The following is a 27,314-nucleotide window of genomic DNA, read 5'->3' as shown; positions in this document are numbered from 1 at the left end:
AATGTTGACAAATATAAAAGGCAATGATAAAATAAAAGGTAATGATAGCTGCAAAAGGCTATCCTTGAAATAAACATGGCAGAGAGCTCAGTGATCAAAGAAGGTTTCAGGGTTAAATACCGTGTTTTCCCAAAAATAAGACCCTGTCTTATATTTTTGAACCCCGAAATAAGTCTACAGCCTTCTTATTATTTTGGGGCATGTAGAACAAGACGGGGCTCTTCTTGCTGTCTTGTTCAACGTGCCCCAGTGACGAGGGATTGGCTGTGCATACTGGTTAAATATTTTAAGGAAGGGTTTATTTTCGGGGGAGAGCTAATCTGGGAGGTCTAATTTTCAGGGAAACACGGTATTAGTAGCCCATGCCCTGTTTCTTCTGGTCACTGAAGAACATCTTCAGATCTCGTTGACCATGGGCTCAAAGCATAGCCCAACATCTTCAGATCTCGTTGACCATGGGCTCAAAGCATAGCCCAACATCTTCAGATCTCGTAGACAATGGGCTCAAAACATAGCCCAACATCTTCAGATCTCGTTGACTATGTGCTCACATAGTCTAATCTAGCATTCAAAGGGAAAACACATTTGTTTTGAAGATGCAACTAAGACAGAATGTCTCTTCAGATACTGGCTACAAGAAAGGAAATCTCTCTCTCTCCCCCCATCCCCTTTTGCACGGCTTAAATAAGCCTTAAATGCCTTGCTATGTTTCATTTCAGGCAGAAAAGATTAAAAAGAAGAGAAATACTGTATTTGGAACGTTACACGTTGCACACAGCTCTTCCCTTGATGAAGTGGACCACAAGATTCTGGAAGCAAAGTAAGACATGGAGTGGGTACGATGCCCTTTCTATTGGTTACGGAAACCTGGTTTGTTTGTTTGTTTTAATGGGGCCCACACATTTTAAATTAAAAGCTCCGCATAATTTGAACCACGTCCTTCAAGGTGGGGATGATTGAGGAAAGGGTAGAATTGTCTGTAGAATGACTACAGCGTCCTGCTGATTAGTTCTTGTCTATTCTGGCTGATGCTACTTCTCAGTGGCGTGGATCTAGTATGGGCAGTGTTATTGTTGGAAGGGTTAATACCGCCAGCCCTTAAGGAGACAATAGTGCTCCACCTTCTTAAAAGACAGATTCCTGGATTTAGCAATCTTGGAGAGTCTAGTCTTGCAAAATCACGTTAGATTCCTGGGATTCAGCCAGTTTGGACCAGTTCAGGCAAACTGGATGCTGATTTTTTATCTGGTTCACCAAACAGGTATTTGGAAGAACTGACTGACCCGTCCATCCCCTCCCTCCCCTCCCAAGAGTCTCCACGTAGCCCATTTTGGAGGGGCCATGCGGAGGCTCTGTGAGGGTGAAAAACAGGCCTCCCAGAAGGTCTGGAATTCTGGAAACGGGCATGTTTCCAGCCTCCGGAGCCTGGGGGAGACCGTTTTTGCCTCCCAGAGGCTTGAGGAAAACCTCCAGAGCTTGGAGAGGGCAAAAATGCCTTCCCGCCATGGTGCAGGAGACAGAGTAGGCCACGCCCACCCAGCAACCAAGCAGAGAACCAGTTGCTAAAATTTTTGAATCCCGCCCCTAGTCAATGTATCATCATAATAATAATATTTCATCTAGGCCTCGTTCCTGTCTGGCTCCCCTGGTAGGGCTGACGCTAAGTGATGTGGTCACGTGATGTTATGCTTATGACCACATTGATTAGCGAAATCAGAAATTCCAGTCCCAATTACCACCAGAACCCGGGGACTATTTGTTGGAAAATTTTATTAGCTGCCCACCTTAAACCGCTCGGTTGCACTGAGTGGTCCTCCGTTACTTTTTCTCACTGCCGTTATAACTCTGAATGGTCCCTAAATGAACTGACGTATGGCGAGAACAACCTGTATCCCTGTGGGCGTGTGATGTGTACCCTGTTTTAATTTCTTGACCTCTTCCTAGGAAAGCACTTTCTGAATTAACTACCTGCTTGAGAGAACGACTCTACCGATGGCAGCAGATTGAGAAGATCTGTGGCTTCCAAATAGCCTATAACTCAGGCTGCCGAGTCTCACCTCCTCCCTGTATTCGGATCACAGTTGGGTGGTCATGCCGCGAGTATCTATTCCACCCTACCCCAATCGCGGGGGGAGTCGACGACCTTGATGAAGATACTCCTCCCATTGTTTCCCAGTTTCATGGTATGTGGTGGGATATCTCAGATGACCTCTGACAGATGGGAGACACACATATACTGTATTTTTCAGAGTATAAGATGCACCTTTCTACCCCCAAAATAGGGTGAAACTTTGGGTGCATCTTATACACTGAACGTAGCCCCAGGCACCCCACCCTTTGGCCTCTGCCTGCCAGCAATTTACCTCCTTGCAGCAAACATAACAGAGCCTGTTAAGCCAAGCAACTCATTATCAGCTTCCCGACTCTCAGCTGACTGAGGCTGCAAGGCAAGCCATGGTATAGCTTTAGCTGCAAGTAGGCAGAAGCAAAATTTTATTTTCTTGTGCTAATCAGTCGCTGAATCTGGATGCAGGGAAATAAGTTCTTAAAGACTGCTTTATTATTGTTCTATGCGACTTAGCAAAATGAAGAAGCTTTTTAAAATAAATGCTTGGTCTGAAGAGACCCAACGCTATTGTATCTTCTTTTAAATAATAGAGAATAATGTATACTTCCAGAAAAACCACATTAATTTTTAAGATCTGTAAAAGTATAATCTGAAAGGTAATAGTGTCCTGTTTTAGTATTAAGATAAGGCAGCTGAGTTAAACCCTGACTTAGTCATGTTTGGAGTAGATATATTTAAATAATTGGGAGGAGTAGTGTGACTACACTTAAGAAAACTTTCTGGCATTAATATACTGCCATAATGTATGTTTCTCCAATTCTTGGCTCTTTCGATAGGTCAGGCACACCTGCGCAGAAATACACATCAAACAGTATATATCATCTGTGCTGTTTGCTGTTTGGCAAATTCCTGGGAGGCAGAGGCCGATTCTTTTTTCCTTGTTTTCCTCCCCCAAAAATAAGATGCTTCTTATACTCCGGCGTGTCTTATACTCCGAAAAATACAGTAATTGTGGCTCGTTAAATGTCTATGGAGATTCTCAGTCATGGTTGTCCCAAAGCTTCTTTTTTTCCCAACTGGACTTCCTTGTTTTTCTTTGAAGACCAGAAACATCTTCAAAGAAAAACCAGAAAGTCCAGTTGCCTGTTTAAAAAAGCACCTTTGGGACAACCTGGATGACTGAGAATCTCCATAGACGTATGGAAGTTCTGATGGAGGCTTTGCATTAGATACTCATTTCTGCAGCACTAGAATATTATTCGGTTCATTTTGCATCTCAAAGAAATGTGGTTGCTGAGATGTAGAACGTAGAATCATAAGGCTAGACGGGACCTTGGAATGTTCTGGTCCAACCCTTGTAATATCCCAGTTAAATGGTTATGTAGTCTGATTTGGGAAACATTTAGTGGGCCAAGTTGTTCCTTTGATTAACTGCTCCCACTATCAGGGAATTTCTCCTTAGTTCTAAGTTGGATCTCTCTTTAATGATCTTCCACCCTTCTTCACCTGTCTTCAGGTCAACTTCCTCTTCTCTGTGACAGCCCCTCAAGTACTGGAAGACATGTCCCCCCAATCTTTCTTTTCAATAGGCTAGATCGGTGATGGTGAACCTATGGCACATGTGCCCCAGGCAGCACACGGAGCCATATCTGAGGGCACGCGAGGCGTTGCCCTGTCAGTCCAGTGCGCATGAGCACTGGCCAGCTGATTTTTGGCATTCCAGAGGGTAAGGGGTGTCAGATTATAGAAGATTAATCACAGCCCGCGTGAGCTGCAATAAAATCAAATCTGGAGGCGACGGATAAAGTTACAGAAACGGTCTTCAAAACGAAGTTACTTTTATTAATAAAAACAAATAAACAGCTATGCCTGGTCCCAGGCTTTGCTATACGTCTACATTGCTTGAGAGTTAGAGAAAAGATGGAGATTCTTCTTCTTCTTCACCGAGACGAGAGGAAGTGATGCTGGCTATCTAGACAGGATTTTACATCATGGTGGGTGGAAGCTAAATTAACATACACAGAGTTAACTGTTTAATTACTGAATTTCTCTGGGGCTGGCAATACACAGCGTGACAAGGGGGTTGTTGTTTTCACACTCCCCAGGCCTCAGGAAAGCCTCTAGAGCCTGTGGATGGTGAAAAACGGACACAACAGGCCAACCGGAAGTTCGGAAACACACTTCCGGTTGGGCCTATTTTTCGCCCTCCACAGGTTCAGGAGGCTTTCCTGAAGCCTGAGGAGGATGAAAAACGGCCCAACAGGCCTACCGGAAGTCCGGAGCCTTCAGTGAGGTATGTGTGCATGTGTGGGGCAGGGAAGCGGGTGTGTGTGTGTTGTGCACACATATGTGAGGAGGAGAAAATTGCATTATGGGCGTGGGCACGCGTGCTATTGTACACACGCGCACCCTTTTGGCTCCCGAGCAATAAAAGTTTCGCCATCACTGGGCTAGATGTTCTGACCCAGCTCCCAAAGCACATTGTTTTGAACTAAATGTTCCCTTTATTAGGAGTGCCAGCAGCCCGGGCCAAGAGTTTCTCCCTCACAGCAGGCTAATAAAATCTCTTAAGTGCCTGCGGAAAGCAAATCTTGCTCCCTTTCCCCCTGAAATGGCCCCAACACATCAGGTGTCGCTCTCTCTCTTTTTACCCACCTTCGTAAAGGAAGTCCTGGCAAGTGCGCTCGCTCTTATACAGCAGCAGACACACCCACATGCTCAGAAGGCGCGCCCGACTCTCAGTGCCGCAGATTCCGAGAACAAATTCCGATAAAGTTCCCAACACGATTCAGGAGTTCTACTTGTCAGTGGCTGATCAACAGGGAGACGAATAGTTATCTGCCACACCTATTCGTCTCCACTCGCTGCCTTTTATCTCCGGAGATAGGGTGGGCCTTAGCTAGCAGTGGTGGCTCTTCTGTCCCTAGGACCAGCCCATGGGTTCCTGCTGCTCTCCTCTTCTCCTCTGCCTTCTGCTCATCAGGCACCGAAATTAGCTGTTCCTCCATTTTTTCATCAGCCCCCAATCTTCCAGGTCTGGGAGCTGATGGAAGGCCCAGACTCCACCTCTGTCTTCATTTCTGACAACAGCATGAATCCCAGCAACCAGTTAGGTCCCACAGAATCGGCCTTCTCCAGGTCCTATCAACTTGACCAGTGTTTCCCAACCTTGGCAACTTGAAGATATTTGGACTTCAACTCCCAGAATTCCCCAGCCAGCAAATGCTGGCTGGGGAATTCTGGGAGTTGAAGTCCAGATATGTTCAAGTTGCCAAGGTTGGGAAACACTGAACTAGACAATGTCGCTTGGCGGGGCCTAGGGAAAGAGCCTTCTCTGTGGGGGCTCCAGCCCTCTGGAATCAGTTCCCTCCCGTAGATTCGTACTGCCCGCACCCTCCTTGCCTTCCACAAGAGTCTTAAGACTCATCTATGCCACCAGGTTTGGTGCGATTAGATTCTAGCCCCCTGGCCGATGAATGTTATGTATGGTTATTGTTTGAGTGGGTATGATTGGGTTTTTAGATTATACTGGGTTTTATAGATTAGTACATTTAGTTTTTTAAATTATTTGGATTTAGATCATTATATTGTATTGTTCTTCTTTTTTATGTGTTGTAATCCGCCCCAAGTCCTCGGAGAGGGGCGGCATATAAATCCAAATAAGTAAGTAAGTACGTAAATAAATAAATAAATTCCATTCTCTCTTCCCCCTCGGAGTTCTCTGATTGGCTTGATACTGGCGTCAACTCCCACTCCGCCTCCTCACCTAATTTGGTTGTTGGGGGGTTGGTGGCCGGCAGCCGATAGGCCAGAACACTAGATAAATGGGGTTCTTTTAAAACTTTTTAAAATATTTTAAATTTATTTGGATTTGTTACGATTTGTTATATTTTGCTGTGAGCCGCCCCGAGTCCGCGGAGAGGGGCGGCATACAAATCTAAATAAACAAATAAATAAATAAATAAATAAATAAATAAATAAATAAATAAATAAATAAATAAATAAATAAATAAAAATAATAAATAAATAAATAAATCTCTCAAAACCATTAATTATACTATTTAGCCTCCAAATCCCTTATTGTAGGGGTCTCCAACCCATGATTTGTGGACCAATCCGTGGCATGTCAGCACGTGGGCTGCACAAACCAGCGAATCCTCATCCACAGGATGCAGACAGCACACAAAAACACGCCCCTTCCTGTCCATGGGAAAATACCCCTCTCCATGGAAACAGTACCCCAAAAGTTGGGGCCCACTCCCTTATCATTTTTGTTTCTCTTCTCTATGTTCTTTTCTAGGGTCTCAGCTTCTTCTTTTTTTGTATTGTGGTCATCAGAACTGTACACAGTATTCCAAGTGTGGCCTCACTAGTGCAGTGTAGTTCAGTACGTGTCATCGCCGCGCTAATTAATAGGAAAATGATTATAGTTTAGATTCTTAGCACATCACGCTTCGGTTTGAATCTATTTCTGGTAATGTGGGGTTACCTGCCCAAGCAGGGGGTTGAACTAAAAGACCTCCAGGGTTCTTTCCAATTCTGTTCTGTTCTATTCTATTCTATTCTATTCTATTTATTCCTATTCTATTCTATTCTACTCTAGTTTACTCTAATTTACTCTATTCTACCCTACCCTACCCTCTCATCCCATCCCATCCTATCCTATTTCAGCCCAAACCATCCAGTTAGACATATCATGAAATTGTGGCTTCGATTCTAAGAATATTTCAGTTTCTGTTGTATCTTTTCAAAATTCCCTGTTCCTTCCCACGTTGCTGCACTAATAATAATAATAATAATAATAATAATAATAATAATAATTATTATTATTATTATTATTAATGTCGTTATTATTTTTATTATTATTATAGAGGCAATTCATTCATTTTATTGGATTGTGTCCTTGTGCCCTGTCTCCCAAGGTGAAATCACCTGTGCATGCTAGAATTTAAGGCAGTTGTAGTCTAATACATCTGGAGGAGACCATGTTTGGGAAGGCTGCTCCTGATAAAGAGCAGCTCATTAATTTATAAAATGCATAGCAGTTCATTAATTTATAAAATGCATATTATTATTATTATTATTATTATTATTATTATTATTATTATTATTATTATTAATAATAATTAGATTTGCATGCCGCCCCTTTCCAAGGACTGAAATGTCACTACCAACGTAACCAAGTCTGAGGCTCAGTGACTATTGCGTTTAAAGAAAGCAGGATACTTGTTTTGTTGATTCGTTTTCTTCTGATCTGTGGGTTGTGTTTCTCTTAACCGAAGTGACAGTGCACTCTCCAACCAGGCACATTTGAAGCCGAGCAAAAGTTTTAACCGGTACCTTTACAGCAGATGCGCGAATTAAAATTCCTATTTTCCAATAGAACCGACAGGAAGGGCATCCAGACAGTAAACATTCATCTCCGTTCAGTTGACCAGACTCTATCCCGCAAGGTTTTATGGTAGCGGTTCTCAACCTGGGGGTCGGGACCCCTTTGGGGATTGAACGACCGTTTCACAGGGGTCGCCTAAGACCAAGGGAAAAGACAAATTTCCCATGGTGTTAGGAACTAAACCTTCTATTCTGGCGCCTTGGAACATATTTTTACAATCTGACCAATCTGGCATTTACAGTGGGGCTGTCCTTCTGACCTTCCTGCCAATCAGCTTAAAGCTCTGTTGGAAGAATTGGCGCTAGACTTATGGTTCAGGGTCACCACAACATGAGGAACTGTATTAAGGGGTCGCGGCATTAGAAAGGTTGAGAACCACTGCGATAAAGGAATGAGACCTAGTATTGAGGAAACCTGGTACGCAAAAAAGAGAAAAGGAGGCAGCATTAGATAAATATGTGACACGTACAATGCTTAAATGTAAATTAGAATAGGTTTGAAATGGAACTTAAGATTTAAGAAAACAATGATTAGATTGTTTTAAAAAATAAAAGAAAATTGTTTAGTCCGTCGCTGTTTAGTTTAAAATTAGCTATTTAAACTGGATTAAACGAAGATGATTAGGAAGAAGAAATAATAACACTCTGTTTCTTTTTTTAAATAAATAAAGGATTGGTCGGGCAGTAGGAAAACCAAGTAGGATGCTTGGCTGCATAGCTAGAGGTATAACAAGCTGGAAGAGGGAGATTGTGATCCCCTTATATAGAGTGCTGGTGAGACCACATTTGGAATACTGTGTTCAGTTCTGGAGACCTCACCTACAAAAAGATATTGACAAAATTGAACGGGTCCAAAGACGGGCTACAAGAATGGTGGAAGGTCTTAAGCATAAAACGTATCAGGAAAGACTTAATGAGCTCAATCTGTATAGTCTGGAGGACAGAAGGAAAAGGGGGGACATGATCGAAACATTTAAATATGTTAAAGGGTTAAATGAGGTCCAGGAGGGAAGTGTTTTTAATAGGAAAGTGAACACAAGAACAAGGGGACACAATCTGAAGTTAGTTGGGGGAAAGGTCAAAAGCAACATGAGAAAATATTATTTGACTGAAAGAGTAGTAGATGCTTGGAACAAACTTCCAGCAGACGTGGTTGGTAAATCCACAGTAACTGAATTTAAACATGCCTGGGATAAACATATCTTCTATGTTTCTATGATTTCCAGAGAGGTTTTTGTTTCTGTCTCCGTGGAGTAAATGTTCTGGTGTGGAAGTGGGGTTCTGAATCTCTTTCTTTTTTCTCTTGTTTCCAGGGTCTGCTGTGAAAAGCGGCACCTTAGCCCGGAATAGCAGCATGTATCGCTCCAGGCGAAACGTGGTGCCCTCATCGCCTCAGTTGCAACATGCAGCGCAAACGCCCCACGCGGCGCACACGCAGGCGACGCTGCAGTCGGCGGACCCCGACCTCCTTTCCGTGTCCAGCTGCCCTGCTGCTTACCGTGCCGAAGAAGAAGAGGAAGCAATTTACTTCACCGCTGACAAGCAGTGGTACGAACCTCGGCACATTCATATATACAAGTATTGGGTTCCTACCGGTAAACTTTACGCTGTAGCACCGGTAGTAAAAATGAAGCTGCGCGCGCAACTCCAGGTGACCTGGAGTTGCGCGCGCAGCTTTAATAATAATAATAATAATAATAATAATAATAATAATAATAATTTATTAGATTTGTATGTCGCCCCTCTCTGAAGACTCGGGGCGGCTCACAACAGCAATAAAAACAGTATAACAATGGGACAAACCTAATAATAAAATATATAAAAACCCCAACAATTAAAAATCATATAGCACATACACACCAAACGTGAAATATAATAAGCCTGGGAGAGATGTCTTAGTTCCCCCATGCCTGGCGATATAGGTGGGTCTTGAGTAACTTGCGAAAGTCAAGGAGGGTGGGGGCCGTTCTAATCTCCGGGGGGAGTTGATTCCAGAGGGCCGGGGTCGCCACAGAGAAGGCTCTTCCCCTGGGGCCCGCCAAACTACATTGTTTGGTCGACGGGACCCGGAGAAGGCCAACTCTGTGGGACCTTATCGGCCGCTGGGATTCGTGCGGTAGAAGGCGGTTCCGGAGGTATTCTGGTCCAATGCCATGTAGGGGTTTAAAGGTCATTACCAACACTTTGAATTGTGACCGGAAACTGATCGGCAGCTGATCGGAAACTGATCGGCATCTGAAGTTTCCGAACACTTTTCAAAGGTAGCCCCATGTAGAGAGCATTGAACCTCGAGGTGATAAGGGCATGAGCGACTGTGAGCAATGACCCCCTGTCCAAGTAGGGCCGCAACTGGTGCACCAGGCGAACCTGGGCAAACGCCCTCCTCGCCACAGCCGAGAGATGATGTTCCAATGTTAGCTGTGGATCAAGGAGGACGCCCAAGTTGTGAACCCTCTCTGAGGGGATCAATAATCCCCCCCCCCCCCCAGGGTAATGGACGGACAGATGGAGTTGTCCTTGGGAGGTAAAACCCACAGCCACTCCGTCTTTGTCTGGATTGAGTTTGAGCCTAAGATGGCTTGGACTTCAATTCCCAGAATTCCTCAGGTGTTAAAGTTCCCATGTTTGGAGATTCTTCCCTTACATTAGAAAGGGAGGCTGTATTATAACTACGGCCAGTCTTCAATTTGATTCACAATCTTGGTAAAAACTTAAAAGCTCAGGTCCTAACCCAAGAGCTGTTAAGGTAGAGTCTGAGTACAGAGGCAGTTCAGAGTAAGGCGTTGTTTTTACAAAGTCAGAATATTCAAGTCTAATAAGTTCAAAATTTCCAATTGTCTAGGCAGCCCACTTAGGTATTGCTCCAATAGTATAGTACAGTGATGGCGAACCTATGTCATGGGTGCCACAGATGGCAGGTGAAGCCTTATCTGTTGGCACGCGGGCTGTTGCCCTAGCTCAGCTCCATCATGCATGTGTGTGCTGGCCAGCTGATCTTTGGCTTGCACAGAGGCTCTGGGAGGGCATTTTTGGCTTCCAGAGAACTTCCAGGGGGTGGGGGAGGGCATTTTTACCCTCCCCCGGCTCTAGGGAAGGTAGCCTGGGGAGGGTGAAACATGAGCCTACTGGGTCCACCAGAAGTTGGGAAACAGGCCATTTCCAGCATCCAGAAAGGCCTCCAGGAGAGTGGGGGAAGCTGTTTTCATGCTCCCTGGACATTAAATTATGGATGTGGGCACTCAGGCAAGTGCAATAGCGTGCATCCATGCTCTTTTGGCACCTGAGGAAAAAAGGGTTTGTCATCACTGGTATAATATATCCTATTATTGGAGATCTCTCTGCATATAAATCCAATCAATTATCTATCTATCTATCTATCTATCTATCTATCTATCTATCTATCTATCTATCTATCTATCTATCTATCTATCTATCTATCTATTCATCTATCGTCTGTCTGTCTGTCTGTCTTATCTATCTGTCTGTCTGTCTGTCTGATCTATCTATCTATCTATCTATCTATCTATCTATCTATCTATCTATCTATCTATCTATCTATCCATCCATCCATCCATCCATCCATCCATCCATCCATCCATCCATCCATCCATCTTTATCATGTACCTATCTAGCTATTTATTTGCTGCCTAACTCATTGTGAAGCTGCTCTTTGAATAGAGTTGGAGGCCTCTTGATTTAATGTGAACACATCCACAAAGCTTTCTTGGAATAATAGAGAAACAACTCAGTATTGCCTTCTTTGGAAAGTTTTTTTCTTAATTTTTAACATTTTTCTAGCCTGGTTCTTGGAACTCCAACATAGATTTTCATCCAAATACTAACCAGGCTTTGTTTAGCTTTCTAAATTAGACATGATTAGCTAATACTGCCACCTAGCGGAGCTCTTAATTGTCTATAGGCTTTGCATATCAAACCAAGGATTACTGATCACAAATAACTGGACTTTTAGAAGTGCATTTGCTGGTTTCTCTACCACATATCACAAAAGAATTTCCAGTGTTTGTAAATTTTGTGATGGAAGTGAAACAGTCACTAATTGTGACCGAAGCCAATGCAATGGAGCTCCTGCATGATTCAACTCTTTTGACTTTCCCTCTTAATATTTTCAGTAGGCAAAACGTTATTTACTGACCTCCTATAGTGATAGAAATATCACTGCTCTAATTGTATACTCTCAGGTGGGGCTTATGGATATTGCTGAAATCTGCCTGCTGCTGCCAGCAAATTACTTTCCCTCTGGTTTTGAAGCCTTAAAATGAGATATGAGAAAAAGGATGGAAGATTTTTGCACATATTATTCCCTTTCATAATGAGCATGATCTCAGCATCTTTCTTTTAAATTAGACACATTTTATATGTCACAAATTTTAAGTCACCTGCAAAGTGTAGAAAAGGCCAGCATCTGTAAATTGATGATGTGTTTGGGATTGCAGAGGTGACTAAAACTCTATCAACGTGTGTGTGTGTGTGTGTGTGTGTGTGTGTGTGTGTTTCCGACTCCTTTAACAGAAATGTCTATAATTTTGGAGCTTTGGTAATATAGTGTTAGAGTAGTATTAAATTGTTTGTGTTGCTTCCTAAGTGGACAGTTTGATTTCACAGAAGTTGGGTTTACTTAGAGTTATGTGTTGTTTAAGTTTTTTTGAGCAGTGTATATGTGTGTATGTATACATATGTGTGTGTTTGTTTCTGTGTGTATGTGTATATGTGTGTGTGTGTGTGTATACATACACATATATGTATGTAATTTAATCCTGTGTAATTGAACAAAATGTTATATTTACTTACACGATTAGCATTGAATCAAATTATTATTCATAACTGAAGTGCATTCCTGGATAACGTTGAACTTAACTGAAGATTGCAGACATGAATACTTGCCATTTTGTGATGTACGCAGGTATTTTTGGAAGCCTGATCACAGAAGCATTGCTTCTAGGACACTTGCTAAGAAAGTTGGGCATGAAGAGGGATTTTTAATTTTAATTTTATTTTATTTTGCTTTGTCTTTTGCTGCAAATACCTTAGAATAGTCCAAAGACGCTTTTCAAAAGGCAACTGGGCATTCTTGTATTCCCCCACCCTTACCCTCTTGAAAATTTTCACTTCTCACCCAAGAAATTCTGAAGAAGCTTTTTGGATCTGATGCGAAAGATGTTGAAGGGAGAAAAAAAAGTCCATTTGCCTTTTGAAAAGCACTTTTGGAGCAACCATGGTCTGGATTATTGAAAATCTCCGTGTACATTATGTATGTATTTATTCTTCGGCTCTGTGGAGCCTCAAGAGATACAGGCCAACATTTAGGTTGCTAGGTAAATTTTGTTGTTAAGTGGATTTTGCCCCAAATCTGTGACTTTTCTTGTCATAGTTGTTAAGTGAACCACTGCAGCGGTTAAGTTGCTAATAATAAATAAATCTGGCTTCCCCATCGACTTTGTTCGGGGGGTGGGATCACAAAATGATCATAAGTTACATTTTTCAGTGCCGTTATAACTTTGGACGGTCACTAAACGTGACTCTGAGGCACTGTGGCCCTCATAAATATATAGGTCACTTACCAAGCAATTGAACCTTGATCACGTGACCATGGGGAATGCTGCAGTGGTTGTAAGTGTGAAAACCTGCCTTGAGTCATTGTATCTTTGAACGGTCACTGTTGCAAGTCGAGGACTGCCTGTGTATCAGAGATGGGTTCCTACCAGTTCTAACTGGTTCTTTAGAACAGTTAGTAAAATGTTAGGTGATGATGTCATGGAACCGGCTCATTCAGTATCTCTGTGGATGCTGCCATCTTGGATTTTGCTTCTGTACATGCACTGAGGTGAATTTTTGCTCCTGCGCATGCACAGAAGTTATTTTTTTTATTGCTACAGGCGCAAGCATGGGAGTGCACACAGCGCGGCTCTGAGCGAACCAGCAGCAAAGGTATCCAGAACCCACCCCTGCTGTATATAAACCTTCATCACCTCGAGCCCTCAACACCTCGAGGCTCGACTACTGTAACGCTCTCTACATGGGGCTACCTTTGAAAAGTGTTCGGAAACTTCAGATCGTGCAGAATGCCGCTGCGAGAGCAATCATGGGCTTTCCCAAATATGCCCATGTTTCTCCAACACTCCGCAGTCTGCATTGGTTGCCGATCAGTTTCCGGTCACAATTCAAAGTGTTGGTTATGACCTATAAAGCCCTTCATGGCACCGGGCCAGAATTATCTCAGGGACCGCCTTCTGCCGCATGAATCCCAGCGACCAGTTAGGTCCCACAGAGTGGGTCTTCTCCGGGTCCCGTCAACCAAACAATGTCGCTTGGCGGGACCCAGAGGAAGAGCCTTCTCTGTGGCGGCCTCGACCCTCTGGAACCAACTCCCCCCAGAGATTAGAATTCCCCCCACCCTCCTTGCCTTTCGTAAGCTGCTTAAAACCCACCTCTGCCGCCAGGCATGGGGGAACTAAGATACACTTTCCCCCTAGGCCTTCACAATTTTATGTATGGTATGTTTGTATGTATGATTGGTCTTTATATAATGGGTTTTTAACTGCTTTTTTAGTATTGGATTTTGTTGTACTGTTTTACTGCTGTTGTTAGCCGCCCTGAGTCTGCGGAGAGGGGCGGCATACAAATCCAATAAATAATAATTATTATTATTACATTGCCCGCTGAATGGACTTGAGTGACGGTACAGATTAACTCGATCGCTTGCTTTCTCCTCTGCGTTTGTAGGGAAGTTCAGGATACCGTTTCCGAATGTGACTCCTTCAATTCTTCAGTGGGAAGGAAGCAGACTCCCCCGTCAAGCCTCGAAATATACCAACCCCTGTCACCTCAAAAGACATCCCAAGAGGATGTGTCTTTAGAACAATCCTCTACCGGAGACTCTTCCTCCCTCACCGCCGACCTCTCCAGGGGTTCTCCAGACTGCGCGGGGCTGACAGAAACTAAAAGTATGATCTTCAGCCCCGCAAGCAAAGTGTACAACGGCATCCTGGAGAAGTCCTGCAGCATGAACCAGCTCTCCAGCAGCGGCGTTCCCGTCCCCAAACCTCGGCACACCTCATGTTCCTCCACCAGCAGTGAAAGCCGAGCCGGGCACGAACCTTCTCCCGCCTCCCGGATCGGTAGCGTTTCGCAAGACCTTTATCACAACGGAGAGCGAAACAAAAAACCCTCCAAAATCATCAAGAGCCTTTTTAAGAAGAAATCCAAGTGAGGCTGCTTGGAGAGGAGAGACCTCCTTTTTTTTCATCCACACGGCATTCTTTTGACTCTGCGGCCATTATTATTATTGTTATTATTTAAATTAAGAATGTAGTTGTCAAGTCTTTTCTAGGCCACAGCAAGAAATCCTCTTTTAGGTCAACTCTCTTTTTCCTCTGTTTTAAAGTCAACGTGCATTCAGCTGTCAATGAGAAATTTTCAATTTCAAGGCAGTTTTACTACTACAGTCATTTGTCTATTTATTTCTGCTTTTTTTTTTTTAGTTTATATATAAAATGTTTTTAAAATTTAAAAAAAAAGAAAGATCAGCAACACTTTAACACAAGCTTTAACGGACTCGCGAGCCTGCGTAGGCTTGCCATATTTTTTTTTTCCCTTCCCTTGTTTACCTGAGTTATCTTCTTAATCTTTCCATAGAAGCTACGGCATTGTGTACTGGACATAAACGTAACTTTTGAATGAAGTACAACTTAACTTAAATTGCACTACTGTTCTCCTGACTGGAAAGTATCTTTGCAAGTGAAACCGTTTTAAACTTATAAAAATAAAGGAAAAGATGGGGTTGGTTCACTTTTTGGTTTTTTTTTTTTAAAAAAAGGCTGTTTCCAAGTAGGAGTTAGAATTTCTAACCGTTAAACTTCTGGGACTGGAACCTCATGCATTTATTAACCTAATGGTTTGGGTCCTGTTGGAAAGGTCAGTGCTAATCCAGAACCTTCACTATGATTTTAATGGCATTGCAGAGGCTGTCTGGGTAGGAATATGTGTCGAGAGAAAGGGCTTCTGATTTCATATCCAAAGCGGGAAAATGTCAGTCCTTTTACCACAACGGGCTTTCTGAGGTATTCACAAACGTAAACCTGGATTAGGGGAGAAATGTGGACACTTGTTTACAAACTTCAGCGAAAGGATGATTGACTTGTGAATATTTGTACCGTGGCAAAGATAATAAATTGAAAAGCCTATTGTGCAATGACTTTGTGTGGATTGTAGACATTCCCTTTTCCAAGTTAAACTTTATTTGGGTTTTATTGTTTCGTGTAATGGTACATAACAGTATATCGCCGTTACTTGCTGTGTGGTCTCTTTATTCTATTCCTCTTCTTGGCAATATTCAGATTTCTTTTATAGCAGAGATGATCCAGAATACTGTAGCAATTCGAAGAGGAGAAGGCCTGGTGTTCCTAAGAGTTGTTAGTACAGTAGTACCCCTAGATACGAGCATAATTCGTTCCATAAGGGAGCTTGTATCTCGAGGCAACTCGTATTCTGGAACAAATAACTTTTTCCCCCTCCGAGATAACCAAAAGCAAGGATTCTTGCGCCACCTAGTGGACGCTCGGCTCGTATCCCGAATTTGAGCTCGGAACTAGAACAGAAATGTCTCTCCCCTCGTGGCTCGTATCTTGAAATACTCGCATGTAGAGCAGCTCGTATCTAGAGGTACTACTGTATTATGTTGGTGTGATCTGTTGGCCGCCGGACCCTCCACCAGTCAAATCAGATGAAGAGCCTTGGGAGTCAGGGTCAACATCAAGGCAACTTAATAGCTCTGAGGGGGAAAAGAGAATGGAGCTATCAGAGAGAGAGAGAGATGGAGGCGGAGCCTGGGTTGTCCGTCAGCCCTCAAACGGAGAGTCAACAGCCCCAGGTCTGAAGGTGGCTGACACACAGCTCCACGGAGAGGAGAGCAGTGGAAATCTGTGGGCCGATCCTTGGGACAGAAGAGCTAGCGAAGCCCCACCCTAGCTGGAGATAAAAGGCAGGGGGCGGAAATGAATAGATATAGCAGACAACCATTCATCTCCCTGCCAGACAGACTTGTTAGCCTGCGACGAGAAGTTTTTTGCCGGGGCTGCTGGCGCTTCTAATAAAGGAATCTTTGAGCTAAAATCGGAGGGTTTTTCATGTTTGGAGAGCTTGGTCAGAACAGTTAGAAACAATCTCAAACATATTGATTTGAAATGTTCTACTGATAGCATGTAAATCGGGGGTCTCCAAACTTGGCCACTTGTGGATTTCAACTCCCAGAATTCAATTCTGGGAATTGAGGTCCACAAATCTGAAAAGTTGCCAAGGTTGGACATCCCTGGTTTATATGCTGTGTGAATTATAATTTCACATGTATGGAAGCAAAAAAAAGAGAAGGCCGCCAAAATATTGCGCTCACGCGCATCCTCAAACACATCCTCATACAAGAAATCTCACTCTGATGCATGTGCGTGAGCTGGAGTCGCAGAACTCCGTGGGAAGCGGCACCAGTAGCAGAGGTAAGTGGAATCTGCCCCGACACCTAGGATTGGTGTCAGGATTGCTACGGTCCGGTCCAGTTCTATAAACCAGTAGTAGTGATGGGAGGTTCCGTCCACCCACACCAGATGCTTCTATACACACACAAGCACGGTAGGGATGGGATTTAGAACCCATCACTGGGAACACCTGATACTAATTAAAAACTATCCCAAAGATTATTATTATTATTATTTATTAGATTTGTATGCCGCCCCTCTCCGTAGACTCGGGGCGGCTCACAGCAATAACAAGAACAATATACGGTAACAAATCTAATAATTAAAAAAACTAAATAATTTAAAAAAACTAAAAAACCCTATTTAAAATAAAACATACACTCAAACATACCATGCATAAAACATATAGGCTGGGGGAGATGTCTCAATTCCCCCATGCCTGACGGCAAAGGTGGGTCTTAAGAAGTTTACGAAAGGCAAGGAGGGTGGGTGCAATCCTAATCTCCGGGGGGGAGCTGGTTCCAAAGGGTCGGGGCCATCACAGAGAAGGCTCTTCCCCTGGGTCCCGCCAGACGACATTGTTTAGTCGACGGGACCAGGAGAAGGCTAACTGTGGGACCTAACTGGTTGCTGGGATTTGTGCGGCAGAAGGCAGTCCCGGAGATATTATAGTCCGATGCCATGAAGGGCTTTATAGGTCATAACCAATACTTTGAATTGTGACCGGAAACTGATCGGCAACCAATGCAGACTGCAGAGTGTTGGGCATACTTAGGGAAGCCCATGATTGCTCTCGCAGCTGCATTCTGCACGATCTGAAGTTTCTGAACACTTTTCAAAGGTAGCCCCAGATGCTAGTTTGGTGCATCACGAATCATTGTTCTGCTTACCTCCTGCCACATTAGCCCTTCTTTGAGGGTAGAAATTTAATTTAATTCAATTTATTTGACTTCTATGCTGCCCTATCGAGTAGGACCCAGGGCGGCTTACAACAATAAAAAACAATACAGTAGTACAATACAGTAGTACCCCTAGATACGAGCATAATTGGTTCCAGAAGGGAGCTTGTATGTCGAGGCAACTCGTATCTGGAACAAATCACTTTAGACTTTGTTTTCCCCCTCCGAGATAACCAAAAGCAAGGATTCTTGCACCACCTAGTGGACGCTCGGCTCGTATCCCGAATTTGAGCTCGGGACTAGAACAGAAATGTCTCTCCCCTCGTGGCTCGTATCTTGAAATACTCGCATGTAGAGCAACTCGTATCTAGAGGTACTACTGTACTAAAAAAGAAGTCAATATTAAGAATAGTTCTAAAACCCCATTAAAAACCCTAACTAAAATAACCCCATATAAAAATCCCTAAATCCAATCTAAAAATAATGTACATACCAGTCAAACATAATTCGGGAGTGTCAGATGTTAATATTCATAGCCCCCAGGCCTGTCGGCAAAGTCAGGTCTTAGTAGCTTTTCGAAAGGCCAGTAGAGTGGGATCAGTGCGAACAAGGTGGGAGCAGTGCGAACAAGGTCGGGGGGGGGGGGGGTTGCATAGAACCGGGGTGGCAACAGAAAAGACCCTCCCCTGCGGTCCCGCCAACCTACATTGCTTAGTCGACAGGACACCGAAAAGGCTGATTCTGTGTGATAATAGGTCTCTGGGAGGTATGTGGCAGGAGACGGTCCCATAAATAGGCCCTAAGCCATATAGGGCTTTAAGAATCTTAGCGATATGAAATATAAATAAACATTGGTTTGTAGTTTAAGCCCAATCTGGTGTTTATTCAGCAATGTGAAGTGACTGAAGCTTTTTGAGAATTTCAGCAATTGCAAAATTGCTTCCTAGTTAAGAAAACCACAATTTGGAATAAATGTTGGCTTGTTGAGAGAAGCCTTAAAGCCAAGACTTGCATTGTCTGCTTTGGTAACTAGGATTCAAATGTTTTCGGGAGGGTGGAGAGACTATCGTAGCATCCCTTCTGACCAACAAATATGACTAAAAAGCAGGAAATTTTGTGAGCTGTATCTTACCTCATCAGATAGAGGAGTAAATATTGACATGTATATTATATAAACTGTATATAAATCATAAATGTCAGTTTGCAAGATATAAACTGGCATGGAGGAAGGGAAGAGAAATTGAATATTGTTGGGAGTGCTCCTTGTCCAACTCTGGTAATGATAGATTCTAGGGAGGATGAGCCAGGCCCATCTTGGTACCCTGGACCAGTGGTGTTGCCAGCTGATGGTGAGAGTGAGGGAGAAATAGACCTGGATGAACCTGAAGGACCACCAGAGGTGGCAGATATGCCAGTGACAGTAGAGTCTGACTTAGAAGATGAGGAGGAGGAGGAAGAGGAGGAGGAGGAAGAAGAAGAAGAAGGAGAAGAAGAAGAGCAGGAGCCTTTGCTAAATGCTCACTTTAGAAGACTAAGGAAAAGACAAGAATATTTATATGGGAAAAGGAAGTAATCTGTAGTTTGTAACTATAGGGAATTGTTGACAACTTCCTATAGGTATTTAAGGGTGGTATATGGGTAATTTGGGGTGAAGTCCCAACGTTTTGCAATGGAGTTGAATGGTGTTTGAGGTCTCAGCCAGGTTGCGCTAGACAACTCTTATTTTCCTGCTAAAATCCTTGGAGAAAAAGTGCCCTTTTCTGCTGAGATGCTGGGAAGCTGTAAAAGTAAGTCTGTGAAACTGGAGACTCCTTATCTCATGAAGGAATGTGACAGTGGCTTTGATCTTTGGCAGCAGCCTAGCCACAAAACCGATATCTTTTAATAACCCTCACTGAGAAACTGCCAAGATTATCTCTCATGCATGACTTTAGCTTGTAAAAAATGAGACTTTATATATAAAAAGACTGATTTGAAAAATCAGTGTGTGGATTCCTCAAGCTACGTAGGCCCGGGATAGAACAGATATACTGTATAGGCTAGATGTGAGACAGAATGAAAGTACCTTATCAATTTATAATTGTAATGTTAATTATGCTTATTGAGGCCTAAGATTAGCTGAAACCTTTTGATGTTTGTTAATTCAACAATTTATTTTTATTTACTTACATCCCACCTTTATTATTCTTACAAATAACTTGAGCTGGTGGAACATATGCAACACAGTTTCTTCTTCCTATTTTCCCCACAACCACTATCCCATGGGGTGGGGTGGGCTGAGACAATACCCCCCAAAATTGCAAATAATCCTCATTTAACGACCGCCCTTGGAGTGAGCAACTCAAGGCTTTAGCAAAATGAATCACAACTGTAAGAGTAATCCTACTTCAGCTTCCTTTGCTTGTTAACCTTGCAATGGTTGTTCATGTGACAATTGGTTGTGCACTGTATTTTTTCATCACCGTCAATCATCGCTAAAGAAAGCAATCACTAAACAAGTACGGTCTATAATTTGAGGCCTTCTATGGAATTTCCTGTAATGTTAAAAAGCTCTGTTATTATCCTGTTTCCCTCCAAAATAAGACAACCCCTGATAATAAGCCCAATCGGGCTTTTGAGTGCCTGGCAATAAGGCCAAGCACTTATTTCAGGGTTTAAAAAAAAATATAAGCCAGGGTCTTATTTTCAGGGAAACACAGATAGATAGATAGATAGATAGATAGATAGATAGATAGATAGATAGATAGATAGATAGGTAGGTAGGTAGGTAGGTAGGTAGGTAGGTAGGTAGGTAGGTAGGTAGGCAGGCAGGCAGGCAGGCAGGCAGGCAGGCAGGCAGGCAGGCAGGCAGGCAGGCAGGCAGAAATAGTTGGATGGATGGACGGATGGATAGATAGATGTTAGATGGATAGATTTTAGATAGATAAGCAGATAGATAGAGAGACAGACAGACAATAGAAGAGAGAGGAGAGAGGAGGCCCACACCTGCCTCCCATCATATTATGTTATCTTATGAATATTTTTATTAAAAGAAGATTTACATATATTTAAGAGACCACAGCCATTAGAAAAAAAAAATATTATAAAATGGTAAACGTAACAAAAAGAAAGTGACTTCCAATCTTTGCAACAGCTACAAATACTGCAATTAGCATTTCTACCCTCCCATATTGCATATCGTTGTTCTCTTCTTCCCCAAAACAAAAAACACAAATGCCAATTAATTTTTAACCATTTTCAGCAAAAAGTCTATCAAAAGCTTTCACTCTCTTTTGTTTTTGTTTTTTTTAAATAAAAGTAGTTGTAACCCACTCCTTAACCAACAAGTCAATTTAACCATTTGAGAAATCAGCCATCTTTATAATCATTTTCTATATTATTGGTGTTTCTGTAGTCTTCCATTTTTGTATATATAATAACCTCACTGCAGAAATCATATATAAAGCTAACACTCCATGGACCTTTATCCATAAGTGAGTCTCCTTTAAGTCCTAATAAGTAGTGATGGGTGAACCCAATGGTGTTCGGGTTCAGCAAATTCAGACGAACTTTATGCAAAATTCGGCCAAACCCGAACCGAACCCGAACTCGAACCCAAATGGGGAATCCTTCCCACAAAGAGATTCCGGGGGCGGAGCTTTGATGTCACCGGCAGGTTGCTAAGGACGCCAAGGTGATCACTTCCTGGATTCCAGGAAGTGATCACCTTGGTGTCCTTAGCAACCTGCCGGTGACGTCAAAGCTCTGAACGCTGAACACGACCCCGAACTTTGCCCGAAGTTTGAAAAAATTTCGTGTTCGAACACCACAAAATTTGGTACGGACCAGAATTGTGCGGGTTCGGTTCGCCCATCACTACTAATAAGAAACATTCCAATTTCATCTGTATGATAACTTTGAAAATAATGCATTTTAATCCAGCATCTTTTCACTTTTCCACAAGTCCACCCTGTATGACAAAATATCTCTTCATGTTTTTCACACTTCCCACAATGATTAAAACTTCCTTTAAACAATTTCCCTGGTGTCATATACTGTTATCATAAAATTGTTGGGTTTTTTGTGTTTTTTTAAAGCTTTCTTTTAAATTGTTTCACAATGTGAATTTTGGATCTTTAAAACACATCTGAATTCTACAAAAATGTAGGTGCGCATCATTATTTAAAGATGCCTTTCGTTCTTTCATATGGACAGAAAACGCTGAAGACATACTATTTAAAGGAGAAAGGACATTTCATTGTCAAATAGGAGTTTCAGGCTGTCTTTTACTGAGTTTGAATAAAAATAATTTTTCACAGATGGCTTCATCAGGAGAACATTCACTCATATCTTCAGTCTTATTTTAGAGACAGCTAATATCCTTCCAGGTGCCACTCTACACTACAAAATACAGAAATAAAAATGTTCCTTTCTAGAAGACTAGTAGCTGAATACCCGTGCTTCGCTACAAAACTATGTGATGGGGCTTGATAAATTTACAGTTAAAGTTTGAACATTAATGAGTAGTTACGACTGTGCTTGATACATTGACACTTAAAGCTTCTTTCTCTAATACATTTCACTCGAGTATATACTCTGTATCTTCATTGGGTATTATTGGATATTGGACAAAATAAATAAATAAAATAAATAAATAAAGCCTGGCATTCAAAATGCTCTTTGCAATTTTAGGGTTAAAAAACCCCCATCAACACAAGAAATTCAATTCCATCAGAAGAGTTTTAGATTCCTTCACGCATTTGGACCCTAGGTGGCAGGATTGTCCTATGGAAACCTTTGGGTTTGCATGCATTTTAGGCAATGCACAATTTCAAATAAGATCCTGATCTCCTTCGCTTCTTTATCACCTCTTTCCCCATTAGCATCTAATATCTTTTTTATTTATTTTATTTCATTTATTTGTCAAACGAGTATAGTATTATAGTACTGTACATATTAACACAACATAAGTAGAACGTAGTAATAGAAAGGATAATAAGACAGTAGGACAGGGACATTAGGAACAAAGGTGCACTTATGCACGCCCCCTTACAGACCTCTTAGAAAAGGGGAGAGGTCGATTGTAGATAATGTAAGGTTGAAGATTTTGTGGTTGGGGGAAGCAACAACAGAGTCAGGTAATGAGTTCTAGGCAGTGACCACTCTATTGCTGAAATCGTATTTTCTGCAGTCAAGTTTGGAGCAATTTACATTCAGTTTGTATCTATTACGTGCTGTTGTGTTGTTGTTAAAGGTGAAGTAGTCACTGACAGGGAGTACATTATGATGTATGATTTTATGAACAAAAGTTAAATCAGTTCGGAGACAACATAGTTGTAAATTTTTTAGATGTAGTATTTGAAGTCTGGAGGAGTAGGATAATTTGTTACGTGAGGAGGAGTGAAGGACTCTTCTTGTTAAGTATTTCTGGACTCCTTCAATTGTATTAATGTCTGATATGTAGAGTGGATTCCATACAGGTGAGCTGTATTCTAGAATAGGTCTGATGAATGTTTTGTATGCTCTGGTTAATAAATCAGTGTTTCTAAAGAAGAAGCTACGTAAGATTAGGTTTACAATTCTTAATTCTTTTTTGGCAATGCTGTTACAGAGGGCTCTAGCACTTAGATCATTGGAAATGAGTACTCCAAGGTCTTTGACTGAGTGAGGGTCCTCTGTGAGTTCAGTTTTACCAAGTATGTATTTAGTATTCGGATTCTTTTTACCAATGTGTAGGGCGGATCATTTGTTGGTAGAGATTTGAAGTTGCCAGTTGTTAGACCATTCAGCTACATGGTCAAGGTCCTTTTGAAGGGTAGAAGTATTGTCAGAGGTATTAAATAGTTTAACATCATCAGCAAAGAGAACAAAATTGCTTGTGATATTGTCACAGAGATAATTTATGTAGAGTATAAAGAGAGTAGGTCCTAAAACACTGCCTTGTGAGATCATCCAAGGGCATGGGGTGAGGTATCATCAATATGCCGATGATACTCAGCTATACATCTCCACCCCATGTCCAGTCAGCGAAGCAGTGGAAGTGATGTGCCGGTGCCTGGATGCTGTTGGGGCCTGGATGTGTGTCAACAAACTCAAACTCAACCCAGACAAGACGGAGTGGCTGTGGGTCTTGCCTCCCAAGGACAATTCCATCTGTCAGTCCATCACCCTGGGGGGAGAATCATTGACCCCCTCAGAGAGGGTTCGCAACTTGGGCGTCCTCCTCGATCCACAGCTCACATTAGAGAAACATCTTTCAGCTGTGGCGAGGGGGGCGTTTGCCCAGGTTCGCCTGGTGCATCAGTTGCGACCCTATCTGGACCGGGAGTCACTGCTCACAGTCACTGATGCCCTCATCACCTCGAGACTCGACTACTGTAACGCTCTCTACATGGGACTACCTTTGAAAAGTGTTCGGAAACTTCAGATCGTGCAGAATGCAGCTGCGAGAGTAATCATGGGCTTCCCTAAATATGCCCATGTCACACCAACACTCCGCAGTCTGCATTGGTTGCCGATCAGTTTCCGGTCACAATTCAAAGTGTTGGTTATGACCTATAAAGCCCTTCATGGCACCAGACCAGATTACCTCAGGGACCGCCTTCTGCCGCACGAATCCCAGCGGCCCGTTAGGTCCCACAGAGTGGGTCTTCTCCGGGTCCCGTCAACTAAACAATGCCACTTGGCGGGACCCAGAAGAAGAGCCTTCTCTGTGGCGGCCCCGGCCCTCTGGAACCAACTCCCCCCCGAGATTAGAATTGCCCCCACCCTCCTTGCCTTTCGAAAGCTGCTTAAAACCCACCTCTGCCGCCAGGCATGGGGGAATTAAGACTTTTTTCTCCCCCTAGGCCGTTACAATTATACATGGTATGTTTGTATGTATGTTTGGTTTTTATATATTAAGGGGTTTTAATTTGCTTTTAGTATTGGATTTTATTGTATATTGTTCATGATTGTTGTTAGCCGCCCTGAGTTTTCGGAGAGGGGCAGCATATAAATCCAATAAAACTTGAAACTTGTGGAACACCACTGTTAACTGGAGCAGGATTAGATATGGCATTACCTATTTTGACCACTTGTTGTCTGTTGAACAGGAACACTGAAATCCAATCATGCAGAGGTCCAGAGATGCCATAGGATTTTAGTTTCAGAAGAAGTTTGTCATGAACTACTGAGTCAAAGGCTTTGAAAAGTCTATATAGATTAAACCTATTTCTGACATGTTTTGGTTGTGAAAGCAAACCGCCTCGAAACAAGTGTTGTCAGCGCTGCTGTTGAAGGGAAGTAGTCAACAAAGCAGTGGAAGTGATGTGCCGGTGCCTGGAGGCTGTTGGGGTCTGGATGGGTGTCAACAGACTCAAGCTCAACCCAGACAAGACGGAGTGGCTGTGGGTCTTGCCTCCCAAGGACAATTCCACCTGTCCGTCCATTACCCTGGGGGGAGAATCATTGACCTCCTCAGAGAGGGTTTGCAACTTGGGCGTCCTCCTCGATCCACAGCTCACATTAGAGAAACACCTTTCAGCTGTGGCGAGGGGGGCATTTGCCCAGGTTCGCCTGGTGCACCAGTTGCGGCCCTATTTGGACCGGGAGTCACTGCTCACAGTCACTCATGCCCTCATCACCTTGAGGATCGACTGCTGTAACGCTCTCTACATGGGGCTACCTTTGAAAAGTGTTCAGAAACTTCAGATCGCGCAGAATGCTTTCCCAAATATGCCCATGTTACACCAACACTCTGCAGTCTGCATTGGTTGCCGATCAGTTTCCGGTCACAATTCAAAGTGTTGGTTATGACCTATAAAGCCCTTCATGGCACTGGACCAGATTACCTCAGGGACCGCCTTCTGCTGCATGAATCCCAGCGACCCGTTAGGTCCCACAGAGTGGGTCTTCTCCGGGTCCCGTCAACCAAACAATGCCTCTTGGTGGGACCCAGGGGAAGAGCCTTTTCTGTGGCGGCCCTGGCCCTCTGGAACCAACTCCCCCCAGAGATTAGAATTGTCCCCACCCTCCTTGCCTTTCATAAGCTGCTTAAAACCCACCTCTGCCGCCAGGCATGGGGTAACTGAGATACACTGTCTCCCTAGGCCTTTAAAATTTTATGCATGGTATGTCTGTATGTATGATTGGTTTTTTATATAATGGGTTTTAACTGTTTTTAGTATTGGATTATACTGTTTTGTTACTGTTGTTAGCTGACCCAAGTCTGCGGAGAGGGGCGGCATACAAATCAAATCAAATCATATCAAATCATATCAAATCAAATCAAATCAAATCAAATCAAATAAATAAATAAATAAATAAATAAATAAATAAATAAACACACATGCAAACAAACAAACAAACAAACAAACAAATAAAACTAGGATCAGCAGGAAAGTGCAAGTACTTAAAAGCTGGTCTGAAATCCTCAATTTCGTGGAAGGCTGCCTAGATGTCCTGAGATTGTCCTTGAGACATGCCTGTCTGTGCAGATTCTCAGTCATGGTTGTCCCAACCGGACTTCCTTCATTTTTTCTTTGAAGACATTTCACTTCTCACCCAAGAATCTTCTTCAGCTCTGACTGGATGGTGGGGAACAGAAGTATTGATACTCCTTGAAGACGGCTCATCATTGGCATCCTTTTAGAGTGTCGTTGAAGCACTTGGAGGTTTATCTCCAGCCTCGGTGGCACAGTGGTTAGAGTGCAGCACTGCAAACTACTTCTGCTGATCACAGGATGCCAGCAGATTGGCAGATCAAATCTCAGTAGGCTCAAGGTTGACTCTGCTTTTCATCCTTCCAAGGTCGTTGAAGTGAGGACTCAAATTGTTGGGGGCAATATGTTGACTCCTTGTAAACAGCTTAGAGAGGGCTGCAAAGCACTGTGAAGCGGTATATAAATCTAAATGCTATTGCTATTGCTACTAACGTGCAGTCAGGCGGTAGGGAAAGAAAGTAGGATGCTTGGCTGCATAACTAGAGGTATAACAAGCAGGAAGAGGGAGATTGTGATCCCCTTATATAGAGCGCTGGTGAGACCACATTTGGAATAATACTGTGTTCAGTTCTGGAGACCTCACCTACAAAAAAATATTGACAAAATTGAACGGGTCCAAAGACGGGCTACAAGAATGGTGGAAGGTCTTAAGCATAAAACGTATCAGAAAAGACTTAATGAACTCAATCTATATAGTCTGGAGGACAGAAGGAAAAGGGGGGACATGATCGAAACATTTAAATATGTAAAGGGGTAAATAAGGTTCAGGAGGGAAGTGTTCTTAATAAGAAAGTGAACACAAGAACAAGGGGACACAATCTGAAGTTAGTTGGGGGAAAGATCAAAAGCAACGTGAGAAAATATTATTTCACTGAAAGAGTAGTAGATCCTTGGAACAAACTTCCAGCAGACGTGGTTGGTCAATCCACGGTAACTGAATTTAAACATGCCTGGGATAAACATATATCCATTGTAAGATAAAATACAGGAAATAGTATAAGGGCAGACT

At 42.8% G+C, this 27,314-nt stretch overlaps 1 protein-coding gene across 1 annotated transcript in view; it reads left to right on the top strand.

Annotated features, from left to right (window-relative positions):
* The window catches only part of STIM2 (stromal interaction molecule 2), a 114,066-nt gene extending 98,395 nt beyond the window's left edge, over positions 1-15,671 (top strand). The window contains 6 exon segments of the mRNA XM_070756738.1: positions 703-820; positions 1,945-2,042; positions 2,045-2,118; positions 2,120-2,183; positions 8,773-9,007; positions 14,201-15,671. Of these exon segments, the coding sequence (XP_070612839.1) occupies positions 703-820; positions 1,945-2,042; positions 2,045-2,118; positions 2,120-2,183; positions 8,773-9,007; positions 14,201-14,687 (1,076 nt within the window). The 3' untranslated portion in view covers positions 14,688-15,671.
* Positions 15,672-27,314: the final 11,643 nt, after the last annotated feature.

The sequence above is a fragment of the Erythrolamprus reginae genome, chromosome 7, assembly GCF_031021105.1.
Source record: "Erythrolamprus reginae isolate rEryReg1 chromosome 7, rEryReg1.hap1, whole genome shotgun sequence".
Classification (NCBI taxonomy): Eukaryota; Metazoa; Chordata; class Lepidosauria; order Squamata; family Dipsadidae; genus Erythrolamprus; species Erythrolamprus reginae.
The sequence above is the reverse complement of the archived record's forward strand: the minus strand, read 5'-3'. Positions and strand labels throughout refer to the sequence as shown.